Source organism: Myiozetetes cayanensis, unplaced genomic scaffold (assembly GCF_022539395.1).
Source record: "Myiozetetes cayanensis isolate MyiCay16 unplaced genomic scaffold, myiCay2020 scf36, whole genome shotgun sequence".
Taxonomy (NCBI): Eukaryota; Metazoa; Chordata; class Aves; order Passeriformes; family Tyrannidae; genus Myiozetetes; species Myiozetetes cayanensis.
This window is the reverse complement of record NW_026087588.1, coordinates 226,144-246,358: the sequence shown is the minus strand read 5'-3', so window position 1 is coordinate 246,358 and position 20,215 is coordinate 226,144. Positions and strand designations below refer to the sequence as shown.

The 20,215-nt window shown below is 49.3% G+C and overlaps 1 protein-coding gene across 1 annotated transcript; it reads right to left on the bottom strand.

Annotated features, from left to right (window-relative positions):
- Positions 1-5,103: 5,103 nt before the first annotated feature.
- Positions 5,104-20,215, bottom strand: MSL2 (MSL complex subunit 2). The gene is made up of 2 exons (XM_050328106.1): positions 19,949-20,215; positions 5,104-9,148 (listed from the first exon to the last, which is right to left on the bottom strand). The coding sequence occupies exons 1-2, from the start codon at positions 20,088-20,090 to the stop codon at positions 7,551-7,553; spliced, it is 1,740 nt and encodes a 579-aa protein (XP_050184063.1). The 5' UTR covers positions 20,091-20,215; the 3' UTR covers positions 5,104-7,550.

The following is a 20,215-nucleotide window of genomic DNA, read 5'->3' as shown; positions in this document are numbered from 1 at the left end:
GCCTCTGTCCAGCGTTTTGTCTTTGTTTGAATTCTGCTTTGTCCTGGTGGGTTTTAGTGTATTTACAAAAGAAAAGAGCATCTGCTGTTGAGCTGGTGTGTTAAACTGCCATACCTGGGGTGCCCCAGTCCCGTCCATTCCCTGTTTTCGTCCTCCCTGGAGCCTGCTCTGACCCGGAGTTTCCTCCCAAAGCCTCAGTTGAGATACTGGAGAGAAACCAACCCAATATTTTAACCAGTAAAGGAATTAGTCTGTGTCACTGCCAAAAATTTATTTTCTCCCCATGAATTAAGCCCCAGTCTCAGAGAGGAAATGCTGTAACTAATGAATTCTTGCTTTAAGTGCAAAACTAAACTGACTGATCCAGAATCCCAGCTGGTGTCTCTGCTGACAGCACCCACTCCTGGGGCTGGGCCTCCCAGCCAGCCAGTGCCTGTCTGTGGTTCCCAGGGGATTAGAACATCCTCTTACCAGTTCCAGGGATGCACAAACAGATCTGGGCCTCACCTTCCCGGCTGTCAGATTTTATTGTAACTGTCAGAGTTGGGCCCCAGTGCTTGGTTGGTGTGTGTGCACTGTGTGTCCTGTTACCTCCCTGGAAAAGCAGCTGGCTGTGCCTCCTGTGTGCATCCCTGCAGAATTCCTGTGTGAATCCCTGCAGAATTCCTGTGTGCATCCCTGCCAGGATTCCTGCAGAATTCCTGTGTGCATCCCTGCAGAATTCCTGTGTGCATCCTTGTCAGGATTCCCATGATCCCAGCTCCCAGCAGGCCCCTCCAGGCAGCAGAGCCCTTGTATGTACCCACAGACCCTGGCAGGAGGGAACACTGATCCCTGGGATACCTCCAGGAGTTAATCACCAAATCAATCATGGGTTGATCACTCCTTTTTCCTGAGCAAAGCTGCTGTTTTATCCAGAGGCACATATACCCCCCAGGATCCTGGACGTGGGGTGTAGGAAACTTTTGGATGCCCAGGCTGTTGGCAAAGGCCCTGCAGGGTGACCTGCATTCCATGATGGCAGCTGTGAGCAGGGAGCACTCACCAAAGCAGGAGCAGCCTCTGGGAATGCAGCAAACACACATTGGATTTGAATCTACCTCCATAGCTGGAACCTCCAGGGGAAAACCCTCCCTGGGGCTCAATCCACAAAGGCCCAAATGCAGCAGAAGCTGGGGAATGACCACAGGATGGAAGTCCTATAACTGTTGGTTGTACCCAGCTCCATCCACCTTTTACTGGGAAGAACCTGGAGCAGGAATTCAGCCCTTCCCTGACTGCCAGGGCCCAGAGGGGTCTTTCAATTGGATAACCTTTTAGATCTCTCCAAAGACAAAGATTCCTCGAAGCACAGGAAGAACCTGACCCTGTTCTAGGCTGAAGTGGAACCCCCTGTGGTCCTGCAGCGTCACCAGCTTTGAGCTCCAGCAGCACTGGAGTGTTTCAGGCTCAGTCACCCACCACTGCAGGCTCTTCCTGCCTTTGCTGGGGCTTAAACTCCACCCATCCAGGCTCCTATCTCCCACCACACCAGCCTGGACTGGTGCCTTTGGAGAACTCAGTGCCTGGAGCCTGATAAAACACCCCAGTTGTCTTTCCAAGCTTTGGCTTCAATGAGTGGAGCCAGGAGCTTGCAGCTGCTCTGCTGAGCCCTTTGGCCCCCAAACTCAGGCCTTCTCTTCTACAAACAGAGCTTCACTGCTGCTACAGCAAAGCAGAGTGAATCCAAACCCAATTCCTGCTCCCTGGTAGGTCAACACAAGCTAATCCAGGAAAAAAACCCATTTTGCAGCAAATTTTTTGTATTATATATTAGAACAAGTTACAGAAGTCACTCTTTTTGTGATGGCAATGCAAAACCTGCAGGAATTTAAGTTATTTACTCCAGGAGGAGGAATCCACTCCCTGTCACCAATGTACTTGAAAATATAACTCTGCAGGCACAGATGCTGTAGGAAAGGAGGTCTCCTGCACCCTATTTGGGTCTCAGCCCTGTCCACAGCTGCTCTGGATGGAGGATTAAACTCTGCAGGATTTAGGTGAGGTAAATTTGGGAACTCCTATCCTACTTCTGAACTTTTCTTTCTGGGATAGTCAAGACAAGAATGCTTGTGCCCACAGTAGCCTCAGAGCTCAGCCAGCTCCTGCAGCCAAGCACCCAAGGAATCCCTGCCTGAGGGCTTGGAGGAGCCCCCTTGGCTCTGACTCTGCCTCCTGTCAGAGCCACTTGAGATGCTGCAGCCCTTTAAAAAGGCCAGATCCTGCCTTTTTCCTTGCAAACCCGGCTCACACTGAGCTCTGGTTTGAGCTGGCCCCCTGTTTCCTTAAGAGTAGTCAGAAAAGTGAGTAAATTCAGTTTTGCTTGATAAAAATACCTTTGTGCTTGTTGGTTCTCTCTGCTCTGCTGCTGTCCAGCAAAATTCCGTCCTCTGTCCTTACAAACCCCCCGCTTTTGGTTGTTTGTCACCCGTGCTGTGTCTGTGCCGTGCTGAGATCGCAGATGCGGCTCAGCAGCGATCCCGCCTGGATCGGAGCCTTCTGCCAAGTCCTCAGTCGCTGCATCCCAGCCCTGGGAGCAAAGCCCAGGCACTGCCCCGGCTCCCCCCGGCCCGGAGCGGCACAGGCAGCAAAGGGATTCCAAAGGGACTCCAAAGTCTTCCCGCGCTCCTGAAGGAAGGGTTTAAGGGAGCTCCCTCGAGATGCTCTAACAAGGCACTGGGCTTAAGTTTCTGAAACAAAATAAGCCTGAAAGGCCAAAAATGGCTCATGGAAGTGTGGTTTTAACAGTCTAGACTTGGAGTTTCTAGATCAGGGCTATGCAAAAAAACCCCTGAACCTCAGTGACCAGCACGAGCTACTGTGAGAAAAACACGAACAGAGCTTCCCCTTTTGTGCTCCTCTTCTGGTTGCCACTGGGGGAGGGGGCTGGAAACTGAGTACTTAATAATAATGGTTCTCATACTTTGTAGAAGTAGTTTTGGAGACATTTTGTGCTGGCATGGTTTGATCTTTGTATTTTTACTTTGTAATTTCTTCTCTTTTTTTGGCAAATAAAAGACTTTTGAATTTTAAAAGGAAAACCTGTTCACAGTGGTGGGGCAGAGCAGGATTGTTCACTCCATCTCCAGCTGCTGTCCCAAAATCACCTTCCCTGCTCTGATGAGTTCATGTCAGCCAGTTACTTGTCAGCACAGCTGCCAAAGCCAGAATTCCAGGCTTTCTTCTCCCAAACATCGGGACAAGGCAGAGTGACCACTTACCTACCTCTCATCCTCCTCCTCAGCACGGAGCACTGTCCCTGGGATGACTTCCCAAGACACCAAACTCCCTCGTTTGAACCTGGCCTGAAAAAAAGGAGACATCCTCTGGATCTTTTGCAAGTGGAATAAAGGAAAACAAAACAAAACAAAGAGGAAAAGAAAAAAAGGGGAAAAAAAGTGAAAATACAGAACAGAAAAAGCAGTGAAGCCTTTTCTAATTTTTATTATATGCAACTGCTCAGGCAGAGTCACTGCGTTGTTGTGTTGCTTCACCGAGGGGGTGCCTGAGCGTGTCTGTATCAGTCACCTCTTGGTGGGTTTTTAAGAATATCAAAAGCGCTTCAATTGGAAAGATGAACTTGTTAAGCCCAAAGCTGTGCCTGTGATGTTCCAGTACCACCAGGGATAGCATTACCTGCCTTCCAGAGCGGATTTCCTCAGCTGTGCTGCACACTGGGAGTGATTCTGCTTGTTTGGATCGTTTCACCTCTCCAAGCTAGTTAGCAATCAAAAGTTGTTTTGTAACTATGATTTGTACAGAATTTAAATCCCTAAGAAATGAAGAGGGGGGGGAAGTGGTGCTTCTTGCCTGCAGTAAAAAGGTGCTGCTGTGCTGAATGAGGCCAGAATCTGCTCCATTCCTGGGCCACATCTGTGCGAGCTGTTCCTTGAAAGTCTCAGGGTTTCCCTGGAGGAGCAGCTCCCTGCAGTGCCAGAAGTACCTGCCTGGGAAAACAGGCTTTGCCGGTTTTATTTCTGTGTAACTCCACAGGTTTTTCTGAGCAGGAGTGCTGGTGTTGGCAGGGGCTGCCTGGGGGCACCGATGGCAGGGCAGGCTCTGCCCAGGAAGCTGCTGTTCCTGCCACCAGGAACATCTGGGGAGAGGTTGCCGGGCCCTGCCAGGCTCTGCCCTGGGGGTCACACGAGCCAGGGGGGGAACAGCCCCTGCTGGGACAGCAGCCGAGGGTCCCTCCTCCCCCCAGGATTTAATCCCACCCCACAGATTTATCTTGGAATCACTAAGGTTGAAAAAGACTTCCAGGATCCCCAAGTCCATTCTTTGCCAGAGCACCACCGTGCCCATGGAACAGCATCACAAAGTGCAACATCCACTCCTTCCTTGGACATTCTGGAACATGGACTGTGTGTGATACGTGGGAAGAACCTCTCCAGTCCCAGGGGAAAGGAGAGAACTTCAATTCCTTGGAGGACCATGGCCAGACCTTGCTGGTCACAGCATGGATTTTGTACCACTACCCATGACCTCGAACTGCTGATTGTTCTTTCTGGCACAGCTCTACAGATTATGGTGTTTTTAATGAAGTTTGGAACGTAATCCCCATCTCCAAGAGGACTGGGAAGAAAGCTGGAATATCACACACTTCCCTCTATGAAAAGCAATCCCTGAGCAGCTTCCTCTGTGCTAATGCTGAGAACAGTTCCCCAGATCCACAGTCCCTCAGGAGGAACACTGGGAATTCCAGCTGGAGCTCCAGTGATCCCTGAACTGCCACCAGTGGTTCCCCAGTGCTTCCCAGGCCGGGATGGGCAGGGTACTACTCGGGGGATGGGGGTTGAGGTGTCCCTCTGCTCTTGGACCAGGGGGAGAAAGGGCCCCAACCAGGGCACTTTCCACCTGGAACCACTGCAGTTACTGCCAGCACCGAGCTGAGCCCTCCCACTGCTCAGCTCCTCAGGAACAGCTAGCCAGGAGGGCGATGAAACCAAAGCGAGCCAAGCCTAATTTAAACAATTACAGAATTAGTCATCACTGGACTAAGTAGTATTTAGAGCAGTACTTAGACAATAAGTTCAACATATGCCACACTGATGCCCTCAGCAGTTGCAAAATAGAATTAGAAAACTAACATTTATTAAATCAATTTGAAATTTTAATATACATTTCAAGAATGTGGCAGCATAAAAGGAAATGTTTTTAGAAACAACCTGAATCTACCATTTGCAGTTTTACATGAACCATCAGGGCTCTCCTGTTGACAGCTCCGAAACACGCTCGACCTAAATTCTCCAACTTTTGGTACCACATCGGATGCAGCAGTGAGATAGTAAAGATTCCAGATACTCCCAACATTTCTGGAGCAAAGGTACTTTGTATTTAATTTAATGAAAGTCCTAAAAATGTACCATCAACAATCTCAGCAAAACTTAACAGCTCTGCAAAAGCATTCCCAAACAACCCATGCTGTGCAGTTCACTCCCAGCTCCGGGGGCTGCTTCGCTTACACGTAGTGGACTAATAAACAGATTTACATTAGTAGGTCACGATCAAACCACCAAATTAGGAACTGGTAGGATCCTTCTGGGTCAACACAAAAATCACATACAAGTTTAACTAAATACATTTTAATAGGACATCGTTAAATCTCAGGAGGGCTAAAAAACACAGATCTTAGGTACTCGGGTTGGCAAATAAAGACAAGAATACTAAGAAGCATTTTCCACCATTTACTCATTATCAAAAATATTTTTCAACTCTTCTTGCAAAACAAAAACAAAAAAGTACAGACTGGACACGTACATCACATTTTTCTTCCTATGGCTTTAACCCCCCACCCTGCCCACCCCACAGAAAAGACGGGGGGAGAAACAAACCAAAACCAACAAAAAGCTCTGACCACATTCACAGAAAATGACACCATGGTACACTACAAAACAAAAGGAGGTGCCATTTGTGTCCAAAGGGGTTTGCTCTTGACGGTGCTGAGGAACCGCCACTGTCGGTGCTTTGTGCCAGTCAAAGCCCCCAGCACCACCCGCGGGGAGGGAAGGTGGGAGCAGGGCAGGAACTCAGACAACCCACAGACTGCTGAACATGCTCTTAAACAGGAACTGCCTCTGAGATCAGACAGAGACACTCGTGTTCTAGTCAGCCCACCCTCAGGTTGTGCTGTAGCACTGCAGAGAGATTTCTGCCTTCCCAAAGCAATCTGACTTTTGTAACTGCACAGCTGAACTCTTGGGTCTCCTACTCAGGGATTGTGCTGGAATCAACCATTTTTGTGTAAAACTGAGTTCCTGACAGGAATTTTTTCACTGTAACACTTTTCCAGATAAGCTCTTGACAATTTTGTGTTATGTTTCCATTTTCGAGCCATTTGGCCCGGGATGGTTGAAAAGCACTGACCTTCGAAAGCTACTTTTAGCATTTTAGCAGAAAATGAGAGAGATTTGGGGTGGAGTGAGCTATACATAGCTTATTGTGTTTAGCAAACACCCAGAATATTTGACCTTGGACAGCCATCAATCCTCTGCCCTGGCTGGAAGGTGCCTGTCAGTGGAGAACTCCCCTCAGAGGGAGGGGCTGTTATGGTACAAACTGGATCAAACTCCCCCCAGTGCTGTGGAATCCCTGTATCCCAGCACTGAGGGGGGGAAAATCAGCCAACGGGTGTCTCTGTAACCCACAAACTCCCTTCTCTTCTCTAGAAGCAACAGCAGTAAAACCAGCAGGAACTCAAGAAATAAAAGGGAGAGAGGAAAAGGAGAGGATGGTGCTACCAAAAGTGGAGCCTTGGCTGGGCCCAGGCACCGTTCTCCCCCTGCCAAACCCAGCAGTAACATCACCCAAGGGCAGCTGGCACAGAGGGGTGACTGAGCAGGGACGTGGCCCTGGAGGTGCCAGGGGGATGTTGTTCCCAGGACGGTGTATCCGAGTGGTCTGACCCTGTACGTGCCTGACCCTCCTGCCCCTGGCTGCTGCCTTCGGGCCTGTCAGCTTTATAATGTATTTATTAATCCTGTCTTTAACTGTGAGCTGTTCCCTAGAGCAGATACCCAGTTCCCACAGGCAGCCAGTACCTACCCTTGCCAGACTGTGTCCTCCTGCCTCTCCCACAGGAGCACTGGGTCATTCCCCGGTCATGGTGACTGTAACCCATCAACAGTCAGTCTTCCACACCACAGCCAAGCACCACTGGGATGCACTAACTGGATGCCACTTCTCTACACTGGAGCCGAAGCTTTGACTGAGCACAAAGCACGAGCAAGTACAATGAGGTCAATATATTCCTGTCAAAGATCTGGTGATAAAATCATTTACATCAGCAATCGATCTCAAACTATGAGGTGCTGTAAGAACTAAAAACAGTTTTAGGGTAACTCCTCCATTATCTGCAACTATTTCCCAGACACTAATACACAGAACATAGCAATGAAAAACACTTGATACAAGTGATCTAAACGCAGGAGCTCCAGCAAGTTAAACAGAACCATAGCTGCCTTAAACCTGTAGCAGTTCCCCTACGGAGGGCAGGGAAAAGAAAGACAGACTCAGCAGTCATATCTCATGTCTATAGCTTCATCCAAACTTTTCTCATCGTGTGTACTGGCAGCTAAAAACGTCGTTACTGGTGACCCTGTCACATTGATTACACTGGTGCTCGTGCTGGCATTGCGCACCGCAATGCTCGTCACGTTAATGCCCAAAGTCAGCCGGGTCTGCTCCAAGGCCTTTTCTGGCACTGCAAACGCCTCCAGCTTCTTCTCCCCGTTGGCCATGTAGGAGTTTTGGCAGCCACGGCATATGCAGTCAAGGCAGGCTTTGCGGTTCGAGTAGCAAGGGCAGCGTTGGCCACGGCAGGTAAGAACACTTGGATTTTGGGTGGCACGACCACATTTACACCCTTTCTTTTCTTGTGGCTTTTTATACACAGTTTTTGTCGGGCTTCCTGGCATAACGTTACTGCTGGGAACCTTCTCCTTTGCCTTATCTTTCGTTTTCAGCACCCCTGGTTTGGCTTTCGGGTGGGATTTCTTAGGGGCATGTTCTAGGTTCTTTTTCATGCTTTTGTTAGACAGGAGCACAGTTTTACTGATTTTGGGGGTGGTGCCTCCGTTGGGTACAGTCGCAATGGGCTGCAGAGACATTTTGTTCTCCTGTTTCACCGTCACGGGAGCCGACGCTCCCAGGGTTGGGCCGCAGATGATGCTGGAGATGGGCAGAGGTTGGACCTTCTCGCTGTCGCTTTCGGAGCGAGACCGTTTCCTGTTCAACTTCACCACCTTGGGCGTGGCCGCCGTGCAGGAGATGCCGTGAGGAGAAGCCTCCGTGGGCATGAAAATGTTATGGCTGAGGGGAGGGGGGGAGAGCTGCAGGAAGGGGCCATTGGCCATGTTTGCCTCCAGGCTGGGCTGCAGGCCCGAGTCGCAGACCTCGGTGCCAGACACGGTCTCCAGGCTGCGCAGCACCTCCTCCACGCTGAGCAGCAGCGACCCGCCCGGCTTCATGTCCTCGCTGAAGCCGCAGATGTCAATGGCCGCGGGGCACAGGTCGCTGCCCGACACGGGGTCGCACACGGGCTGCAGGCTGCCGGGCAGCTCCTCCGTCTTGATGTAGCTGCCGGCGCCGCAGACGTCGATGGCGCTGGCGTGCTCCGGGGATGGCAGGCCCACCCCCAGCTTCTCCACCGGCAGCCCGTTACAGCTGGGCAGCCCGTTGATGCCGGAGCCCCGGCCGTCCACGTTGTGCGTGCCCTCGGGGACGGAGGGGAACCCCGACGGGGGGTCGCTGGGCAGCTCCGAGGTGGAGGGGACCGGGGAATGCGTCAGACACAGAGCCAGGGTTGCGTCGGAAGCTTTCTCCGCGTCCTCGTGCAGGGGGGACCCATCCTTGAGCAGGGCCAGCAGGTCTGCTGAGCAATCCACGGCCTGGATGATGTCCCGAGCCAGGGGGGTCTGCGTGATGTACTCGCACAGCTTCTTGTAGCAGTTCACCAGGATGCTCAGCTGCTTGTTCTCCTCAAACTGCTCATAGTCCTTGCACCAGCTACACGACGGTTTCATCATCATCTTCTTGCCTTTACAGGTTTTGCAGACATAATGCTGGCATGTGGAGTTGGTGGGAGCAATAGGGTCTTGTAGCAAATTTCCTAAGGGAAAAAGAAAGAGGGAGATTACAATGGACTCAAGGCAGTTTCCTGGACAGCAGAGGATTAATTTTCTGTACTGTCAAAAAAAATCGCCTCAGAAAGTTCAGACGGTCACCAGAAAACATCCCATCCCAGTGACAGCCTGTACAAACCTCACAGCTGCCCATCTGCTTTTAAAAGGCTAAATAAGAAACCCATCCCACCATCACTGGCTGTGTGCTGCAGCCTTTACAAACACTCTCAGCTCCAACACCACCAACCCCCTTGTCCCCTTCAGTTCTGTCCACGGAAACTTTGGGAGCACACCAGATTTCTAGTACTTTGCCAAAAGTGCGACTATAAACTCCCATGACAAGTTACTGCAGAGATTTTAATGGAATTAGGAAAAACAAATGGCAATGGAGTAGAGGGAGACTAAACGGGATGCGAAAATGATGGAAATCCACCCCGAAGGAGAAGACACAGCAGACTCTGTGTTACTTTTCATTTAGTGTTTAGTGAAGCCATCAGAATGAAAGGATTTTCACTGAAATCTTACTGCTAAGAATAAAAAACTACTACAAATCAGTGGCTAAAGGAATCCACATACATCTGATAACATGGAAAGTCTGGAAGGTTTTGTCTACAGATCCTCAAAACTGTAAAAAACTGGAAGAGTGGGTTTGGTTTTTCTTAAAACAACCTAAATATCACCTAAGGATAAAATGGGAAAGAGCTAAAATTCTGTACAGAAACAATCCAAGGAGTTCCTATATCCAGCCAGTGACAAGACTGCTCTGCTATTTCCAGCCAGCTCCAGGCCAGGAAGATATTCCATCTCCCAAATTAAATTGCAGAAGCATCTCTGCCATCCCCAGCACCAGGGCTCCCCTCCTCTCCCAGCAGCACATTCTCAGCTTTGATCAGCCCCTTCTCCCAGAAGGAGCCCCTGCTGGATGAGTTACAGCCATCAGGGAATTCCCACCCAGATTTTCCAAAGTGAAAACATGCTGCTAAGGCAAATGAATAAAATTAAACCATTTGGGAAGAGGAAGCAAAGTGCATATATCAAACTGACAGAGAGAAAAAAACAAACATGACAGACACGAAGATATTTTCTCTCCTTGCTCATTTGCCTGATACCTTTTCCCTGCATTCCCTGATCTCTCTTTGGGAAAGGGCCGATCCAGCCCCCACCTGAGCTGTCTTTTGGGAAGTGTGGCTTGATGTAAACTGGTTTTCGAGCCACAAATCACAAGAGTCAGTGCTGAAGCTGCCCTCAGATAGTTGGTTTTTTTTCTTCATAAATTGAGCAAAATACAACTGTTTAGAAAGCTAGGAGGTGGCACAGACAGTGTCACCAATGAGACCTGCCAGGACAGGGTGAGCAGACACATCATGAGAAGACAGAAGACACACCTCGAGTCAAGCCGTGGAGATTTAAAGCCAACAGGCAGAACTTGGAGACTCAGGGTACAACCCATGGTGGGAATTCCCATTTTTGTTATCAGTTATCTTGAAACCACACGATACAGAGGCAGAGGAGGCCACCATGGTCCTCGGAGGGATTTGATTTTGGGAGTCTCTAATTCCCACGGGGAGGACAAAGCCAACACTTCACCAACACTGGTGCGGCCTCCCTGGAGCTGGAGCCTCTTCAGCAGGACAAGTGTTTAACACTCCAAACATTTCTTCCTTTAATGCTCTGGCACTCCAGAGCCAGAGCTTCCATGGCCAAAAGCCACCAGCATTAACAGCTAATTAATACCCAATTAATTAATGACAAAGCAGCTGGGTGTGCTCTTGGGCCCCCCTTTGCTCCTCAGGATGATAAGGCTGAGTTCTGATGCTTTACAGAACTAAAACACTGCAGAGATGGCGCCAAACAAACCAGATACCATTTTAACTCCTAATTAGATTTTTAAAAAGGCATCGCCAACTGTGCGTTTTATTTCTCCCAAAATACACTTGGCTGGAACTCCCAAGTGAGGAGGAAAGCTAAAAGAGAGTACAGCAAAATTTAAATTTCCAGAAGCTCAGAGGGAAAACCAGACAGACCAACAAGACAAAACACTTCCCCTGCTCTCGCTGAGGGGAGAACAGAGCGAGTGCTCCTCTCAGTAAATGCCAGGCAACCTACACGGGAGAGACATCGGCAATGCCTGGGCTGGGGGAAGAGTTTCAGTTGGAGCTCAGAGCTCACTGAATATTCATTCTCCAAAGTTTCTGTCGTTTCCGGATTCTGTGGCACCACCACCCTCCTCAGCTTTAGTATCGGCAAGTTAAAAAAAGGAAAGTCAGCCATGAAGTGCCAACTGCCATCAAATGGAGTTGCATTCTCCTGATCCCCAGGAGTGGTACCGAGTGAGCGGCACAGTCCCACAGACGCAGCCCTGAGCTGCCCCTGCAGCTTTCCACTGCAAGGCCAAGACTTCACCTCTGCCGGGTGCCCATCAGTGCCACCCCTCTCTATAAACTGAAAAATTTTTATAGATCTGTAAGAGAGAAAAATGGTGGGCCCTGAGAATGTGATCATTTTTCACATTTATAATTCAACCTTTCTCTAAGGTAAATTTAATTTGCCATTTTCCTGAGCAGCCACTCACCCCTGTGAGATCCTCCACAGTTACTCTTTGGGCCTCCACTGCCCTGCCCTCCGTGGCTCGGTGTTACTAAAGCTTGCCCTGCCTATTCCCTCTTTTGCAGGGCCTGTAATTGATACACCCAAAGCACAATCACATTCTTACCAAGCCTCCAATGAGAGACTTTCCCTCCACACCAGCTCTTAACTACCCAACTTCCAGAGGGTTGAGGAAACATCCGAGTCCTGGGCAGGCTGCACAGGCAGGGAGGTCACTTCAAGCACAAGCAATACTTCCTTTTGTAGTTCCTTAATGAGCATCTCTTCACAGCTGCAGGGACAGGGGAAGAACCCGCAAAAAACCCTGTGGGATCGAAGGGAGGAGAGGGACTGGGAATCACAGCAACTGTGAGGTGTCTATAGCCAGCAAACGGATGAACTTCACTGGGAAGAAGGGCTTGGAACAGTCACCTCCTGCCATTCTCACCTGGGAGCAGCAAAGGCAGAAAAGGGGCTGAACACAAATAACTCATGTAGGGTCCCTGGAAATGCTACTGAAACATAATTATCCTGCCTTTTTAACCAACTTCAAATCTTAAGAATCTTATTATTAAATCTTAATTTCATGAAGTTATACAGAAAAAAGTGTATCAATTGTGGTTACCTCAGGAACGATCAGCTGGAGCCCACTGAAGAACAAGCAGCTCAATGAGGCTTCAAAGCCAAGCATGCAAAAGGAAACCCCCTCCCAAAGCACAGCATCTCCCGGGCTGGGTAAACCCCCGAGCACTGTTTGCAGAGCTCCTGCCGACAGACAGGCAGGCATATGATGAGCAATGAAAAGGTCTGTCAGCCATCTGCAGAGGGAGAAAATAAACGTGGAAGATCTGGCTGATCGGGGGGGGGGGGGGGGGGGATCGGGGATCTGCATCCTTCCTAGAGAAGGGAACTACATACACAGCTCCCAGAGGGCAGAGCAAGGGATAACTGCCAGGGATGGCACAGCAGGGAAAGGTCTCCATGCCCAGACCCCAGCCCTGCCCCGCGGGCTGTACCTGGTGGGGCCAATGGACTTCACCAACACTGCCCCGGGACTCAGACTGCCCAGCCCGTGCCTGCCCTACCCTACCCTGCCCTGCCCAACCGCTCCAGGCAGGACAATGTTCGGCAGCCCCTCTCAGCACACCGGCCCCGCCTGGATCCCCTGGCAGAGGTGCCCTGTCACCTGGGATCAGGGATCCCCCCCACTGCAGTGTTCGTTCCCAAAACACCCCAGCGCCAGCAACGACCACACTCTTGGCTGATGGACATAAACACACACATTCCCAGTATTCCCAAGGCAAAGCTCTGAACCCATGGCTGAAACACGAGTGGAAGCAAGGGGAGTCCACAATGACAACACTGCAAATATTATCCCTTCAGGGGATTTGAGACAAGGGTTTGCAGACAGAAATAGTTTCATTCAGCCAAAAAATAAAACTAAAATAAAAACATCCCCGAGCCTCCCCACACACGGCCCTTTTTGAGGAAGAGAGAGAGAGAGTTCACCTGGGAACACAAGGACAGTGTCTTCCTGAACACACCACCTTGCCCTCAGATCACCACAACTCCCACAACAGTGCTAATGGAATCTGACCAAAGACAGTCACAACCACTGACAGATTCCCGTGGGGCAAAATGGAAATGTGGGACACAAAAAAAAAGCATTAACACCCCCCCACAACCAACTAAAAATACTTATTTCAGAATTTCATTAGAGAAAACATTTTGCTGGCTGCTGAATATTCCTGAGCATCCTGCATCAACAAACAACTAGGAAAAATGAACTTCAGAAAGTATTACCCTCATATAGGGATGGTCGTGACTAATGAATTAATGATTGTGTAACTCTTTGGAGAAATAAAAACTGCATTATTTTTGCCGGAACACCATGGGAACCCAAATTAACCATGATCAGAAGACAGACTATTTTTCTGCATATTTGGAGAATTACAGTCAATCTCTTTAGCTAAACTTCAAGGAAAAAAAAATATGACACCAAATTGCATTTGAAGTGCAGAAGGGACTGCCTTCTTCTCAGGGTCCATACCCTGCATAAGAAACAACAGAACATATTCACTAAGTCCTATGTCAAAGTTGTATTTCTATTTGAAAGTCTTTGTGTTTACAAAATACCTGACTGGAAGAATTCTAAATGTATTTTTAACAGACTAGGTGGTAAAGTTCAAACTTTGAGGTTGGGGGGAGGAAAAAAAAAAAAAAAAGGTAAATTCATCATTTTTACCATTCAGAGTAAAATTTTCACATACTGATGTTTTTCAAAAGTCAAGGTTGCTATATTTTTAGAAGTTTCAAATAGCAAAGTGAACATCTCTCCTCTGGGTGCAAGATTAATGTGTTTCCATACAGCAGAAACACTTCTAAGAGTTAAAATCTGCTTTGAAAGTTACAGATTGAGTCGATCACATTCTCTGTGCAAACCAAATAGTACTGAAAGCCATTTTTCCCCCTCAAACAGAAGTGCTTGCACAAGGTTAGCGGGGCACTCCTGGAGTCAGCTGTGCTCCCCAAGGCCCCTGAGAAGGAGCCAGCCCTGAGCACACACAGAATTACAAACTACTGAGGGACTTCAGTCACTCCTGGCAGGAGCAGGGAAATCTGTGCTGTCCAACAAGCACCGTGCTCGAGGAAGGCTGTGTTGGGCACCAGCTCTCCACTCAGTTCCTGCACTCACAGAACGTTTTCTGGCCTCACAACCAGCTCCAGTGGAACATCCAGGAACGCTCACTTCGTATTTAGACAACCTAATCTGCAAATGGTGAGATGGTAAAGCAAACAAACCCAGAGGAAGGTGTGTTTGAGTGCCCTGTGCCCACAGACCTGGACAACTCAGATATCCCATAAAGGTGCCTCTTGGCCACACTAACTCCTTTTCAACCACTCTGGAAAGCAATGGTTTAATCCATATCTCCAGGGACCAGCAGAGCTCATCCATCACCTCCAGAGCCTCAACAGGAACAGTCATCTCCAATCCCATCAGAGCGAACACTGAGACCTCCCTGAAAACCACTGCCAATCAGCCACGGGGGAAACCAGAGCCACTTCTCCTCCTACTCCTCCATTTCCTTCTGAGACAGAGCAGTATTTGTAGCGTGGAAACCACGGCCAGTCCAACGGGGAGCAGTTGACGTTATCAACACTTCTGCAGTGCAATGCACACAACCCTGACAAGGCACTGCCCCCCAGAGTCACACACAGGATTTAAAAACAGGAAAGGGAAACAGGGAGTTGGAGTGGGGACATTTTGAGGGAAAGGGAAATCATCCCACATGGTCCTGGCCAAAAACTGGTGTACTCAGAGATGTGAGTGGACATCTGACAGATAACTACTTCTCCAGAAGAAGAAGAAAAGGAACACTTGCAGCAGGAGGTATTTGAGAGGCACCCAGGCCCCCAGGCCCCGATGGCTGTTTCAGTGATTCTGGTTATTCTGCACATTCTTCACAAATTTGAAAGTATTTTGGCAACTACTCATGTAATTTTTAAGGGGAAAATAACATACTTTTTAAAACTACCATAAGGTGATACCTGGACAGTATTTTCATCATTGAAAATGGAGGAAAGAAGAAAATGTCAGTGAAAAAATACCTAAAAAAACCACCTGGAGCCAGATCACTTCTCAAATGTAAAAGGCAATTCTGATTGTGAATCAGCCCTCACTCTCCTTAATCCAGGGAGAACGGACAAGGAAGGAGAGTTCTAGGTTGACCTCTTCCATCACAAAACTTATATACACTTCTTCACTTTGAGACTCTAGGTTTAACTCAGCCGTGCTCATGTCCCAAACAGAAAATCCAGTACCATGCATATAATTAAGTTTTATTACAGTGGGAATTAGTTTCTTCTCCCTCCTTCCATCTCTGTGCCAGGAAATTGAATTTTCTAGGAAGTTTCAGTCTGTTTCGGTGGGTGTGAGGGACACAGCACCTCGGAGAGGGGGGAGGAAGAAGAGGAGGAGCCTTCACATGGACAAATCGGCACAAAGACAGAGAATTTTACACGACTACATGGGGGAATTTCAAACCCAGCCAGCAGAATGGGCCCCATAATTCCACTGGTAAGTATAATTGATTATAACATGTTATTATATTACACACTCCATTCAACCTATATTGGCAGGATAAACCTCTCAAAAATAGCCTTGTTACATTTACACAAGAGCAGGAGGGAAATATCCCTACGCTACTCTTTACACAGGGGAACAAACAGCAGGTTTTATTGGATTTGTTGGCAACCCATGGCATTCCCATGCCTGGGAGTTGCTTCCACAATGCTACTGCACCACTGAGCCTCCAACCCCCTGACTGGAACCATCAGGAGCCACCTCAGAACACCCGGGGAGGCCGCAGGAGGCACCAGGCAGGGCTCTCATGGGCTTGCTTTGTTCCTCCCCACCCCTAATCTCCCTAAAGCCACGTGTTGTCTCACATCCCCTTCCTTGGATTACAGGATGTGTAAGACAAGAACTGTGTTCTCATCCTGTGTTTCACAGCCGGGTTCCTGGTGGGGCATGGAGTGCTGTCCCACAGCCCTGCCACGTTCCTGGCACTTTCCCACCCTGAATCTGCACTAATAATCTTTCACACCCCTTTTAAATGTATCTGTCAGGGGGTCCAGGGTGAGGTTTTCCGTGGAGAAAACGCTAAACTGATCAGACTGGAATTGTGTCTCCTGCAAACATTTCAACTGAGTTTCAGAGAGGGTTGTTATTGCTGAAAAGCAGCTGAACCTCTGACTGACCTGCAGTGACCGACCTGGGATTTGAACCTGAGAAAGGCACTGTTAGGAGAATTTTATCCCAACAGGCAGGACTTTTAAAACATACAAGTTTGCTGCATAAATTGTACTAAACTATTTTTAAATTAAACGTGGGGTTAATATGCAACTTAATAATAATCACTGTATTCCAGAGAGTGGAACTTGCATTTCACATCTTCCAACCACACAAGGTACAGCCCCTCTGGCTAATGCACACTCGGGAGCAGTTATTTTTAAGTTGTAAAAGCTCTAGGAAATACTGTCCTATACATCCCTGTAAAAGGATGATGTATCACCTCCAGCGCTGTCCAGGAAACGGTCACATGATCACACTTAAGTCCTAGAAACACATACACGGCCAGAGCAGAACTGAACCTTCACCCACGAGGCAGGAGGAGCCCTGAACCGCCCCCAGCAGCCCCGGTGACTGCAGTGACACACTGTGTTTGCATTTTGGCCTTCTCCTGCTCAACTCCTCGTGTGCCAATCCGAGCCTGAAACCAGAGCTGTGCTTAGAATGTTATCATTAACGTGGGCCCTAAAGCTTCTGCCACCCTGCTCTGTGAGCTGTGCAAAACACTATGGGACCACAAGGAAATAGACTGGGAGCACGGGGGAAGCCCAGAAATGTCAGCTGGTTTGTAGAGCTGGCACTCACTTCCCCTAAAAACTGCTCCCTAAAATTAAAGGGACAATGCTGAGCGTGGAATTCAGACCGACAGCCTAACAAAGCACTACAGGATGCACAGAGATCACACGCTGAGGGAACGGCACAGGGAGCACTCCTGGGGAGTGACTTCCCAAGGGAATTCCTGCAACTCCAACACTTGAGACTTTAACCACCACTGATAATTCAGGCAGCATTTATCTGACAAAGCACAGTTTTTACACCTTTACAGTCCAGACAGCATCTGCTGAGGTCTGTGCAAGGGAAGTACCAGACCCCAGAGTCCTGTGCACAGGAACCCAGAGCCAGGCACTCAGATCTCATGGCCCAAACAGACAAATAGGGTAGAAAGGAGAGAGCATCTGACAACCTTTTATGAATTTAAATTTAAAAAAACCCAAAACCACAAACAAACAAACTCCCCACACACACTGTAAAGTTTTGGGTGGTCATAGCACCCACTGTTGTGATCTCTCAATGCAATCTTTACTTCAGTACTTTTAAAACACCCACATTAAAAAGGTTCTGACAGTTGGTAGAGTTTCAGTGACTTTAAACATGCAGAAGCTCTTAGCACTGAAGTACACAAGAGAAAAAGAGCATTTTAAAAATACCCCAGAGATGTCAGAGGGATCAAGAGCGAAGGAGGCACCAACAGAAGTGGGAGGAAAGGAACACATCAAGCAAACAAGACAAAGAAGGTGGATGTGGCTTTAGCAGCGTGAGCTGCACGTTTGTGGGTGCTGGGGAACCCCAGAGTGGGCAGTGCTGCCTGCAGGGTCCAGAAAGACACCTGAGGAACTGCAGGACACAAACTCTTTTACTGCAGGGCTTCACAAAGAGCATGGAATTTCCTGAGGCCGCACAAACAGGAGCCCAGAGGCAGAGATAAGGCTGGGTAATCACTCAGGCTAAACACTGAACTAAGCAGCAGCTCCAGTAATCCGAAAGCTGGACACAGTAGGGAAAACATAAACCAAAGGAATAATTTTGAGATTCAATGGAAATAAAGGATGAAGGAAGAAAGGGGGACCATCAAGGATAGTCTGTAAGTAGGAATATCCACGGAGGCACAAAGTAAGAGAAGAAAACAAACTAAAAAGCGTGGTTTGCTCTACCAAACTCAGAGTGAGAGAAAAGCCAAGAAAGAAAAAAAGCTGAAGAGGAGGAAAAAATACTCAGGAATTTGGGCAGGGACAAATTAAAGATAGACGATTTCAATAGCACAGGGTGTAAAACCAGCATTGCAAAAGGCCAAGAAGGGAAGAAGTCAAGGCAAGCAGAACAAAGAACACATCTCAGAAGACCAGGCTTAAAGTGGAGAGGCCAGATAGCACAGCAATTGAAACACACAGTCCCTGTGTAAACACCTTACTAAAATAAATCAGAACAATATTTGCATATTTTTAGGCAAAAGCACTCTGGTGATTGACCCAAAGCAGAAAGGACTTACGGTGAAAAAGCAGTCAGGGCTGAATGAACCAGGCTAAGGCAATAAGAAATAAAGAGCAGAGGTGCATCACTACTGACATCAGGGCTCCAGGAGGAAAAAACACCTCAAATTACTCCAGGAAGTGACGCTGCAGAGATCCTGGGAACGGGTTCCCTCCTTCCCACTACAAACAGATCCCTATTTTCTAAGACTTTAAGTGGGAGGAGCCAATAGCTGGAGGAGAGGAGGGATAGGAAGGATAGGAAGCATCCAACACTGGCTTAGCAGCCTCGACAGCTGAAACCCTCCTCCTGAAAACAAATACAATATTTCACTTTGTAAACCCGAGTGATTCAACTCAAGCCGAGTGTGAGCACACACGGCAGCAATGACAAACACGGGCAGCAAAACACGAACACACACAGGGCCGAGACTCAAAACCACCGCAGGGAAAAAAAGAGAATTAACAAATTAATCAACCGAGGAGTCCAAGAGCTCCGAGCCCTCCCCTGACACCGACCGAAGCTGCAAAGGGAAGTTCAAGAAGGGCTGACAGCTTATCCCAGGGCTTCCTCCCGAACGACCACGTGCCCCCACTCCACAGACACAGCAGGACGCGGTTCCTTCCCAGCGCTCCCCAGCCCGGAACACCGGAATTCCCGACGCTGCCTTTGCCCACGGAACGCTCTTTTTGGGGGGATGGGAGTCGGAAAAGCCCAGCAGACCTTCAGCCCGTTTGCTTTTTACTGTGATTATTATCAGAGGGCATATAGGCACATAAAAAAATCAATTATTATTTATGTCCGTCACAAATTCCTGGCTTTCAATCGGAATTACTTTTTGTTTACATTTCAAGGGGGAGGAGGGGGAAAGTTAGCAGTTCCTCTTTCCCTACCTCCATGGTCTGGGGATTGTTTGGAGTATCTTTTACCACGCTAGCTCTTAGTCGTGGCTTTTTTAAAGCGATTAAATCCACCATGGCGGGGTATTCCAACAGCCACTCCAGCAGGGTGTTCCGACAGCCGCTCGCTCCCGCACCCCGGAGCGGTGCCCGCAGCACAGCGCCGTGTTTTGGGGAGCTCCCACAGCCCCGTGCCCGCCCTGCCCCGCGCCGGGGGCGGGATTATCCCGACACTCTTCCCACTGCACCTTCCCGAGCCGCCCCCCCGGCGGGGCCGGGAAACTTTCCCTGGAGCTGCCCCGGGCCGGGGCGAGGCCAGGCCGGCCCGGCCCCGGCACGGCCCGGCACAGCCCGGCCCGGCCCAGGGCCGTGCGGGAGCCCCGGGCAGCCTCATTGTGCAGGAACAAAAGAAAGATCCTCACCGCACACGCAGCAGGAGAGGGACTGCCTGAAGTAGGGCAGGAGCTTGTTAATCTCGGAAAAGGACTGGGGGTCCCCCGGGTCGTAGTTGAGCACCAGGCGGCTCGCGGACACGTAGAGAGCAGTGGCATTCACGGGGTTCATCGCCGCCGCTCGCTCGCCGCCGGCTCCGCGCTGAGAAGAAGGTCCGCGCGGGCGGCGGGCGCGGGTGGCCCCGGGGCGGGGGCCGCCCGGGTGTCACCTTGGTCCGGGCCGCCCGGGGCCGCGCG

What these genes read in the sequence shown, in the direction of transcription:
- MSL2 (XM_050328106.1), bottom strand. Translation starts at nt 20,090, where the DNA reads ATGAACCCCGTGAATGCCACTGCTCTCTACGTGTCCGCGAGCCGCCTG. An exon ending in CCTCTCCTGCTGCGTGTGCG is followed by an intron (nt 9,149 to 19,948) that starts GTGAGGATCTTT and finishes TTTTTCCCTTAG; the next exon opens with GAAATTTGCTACAAGACCCT.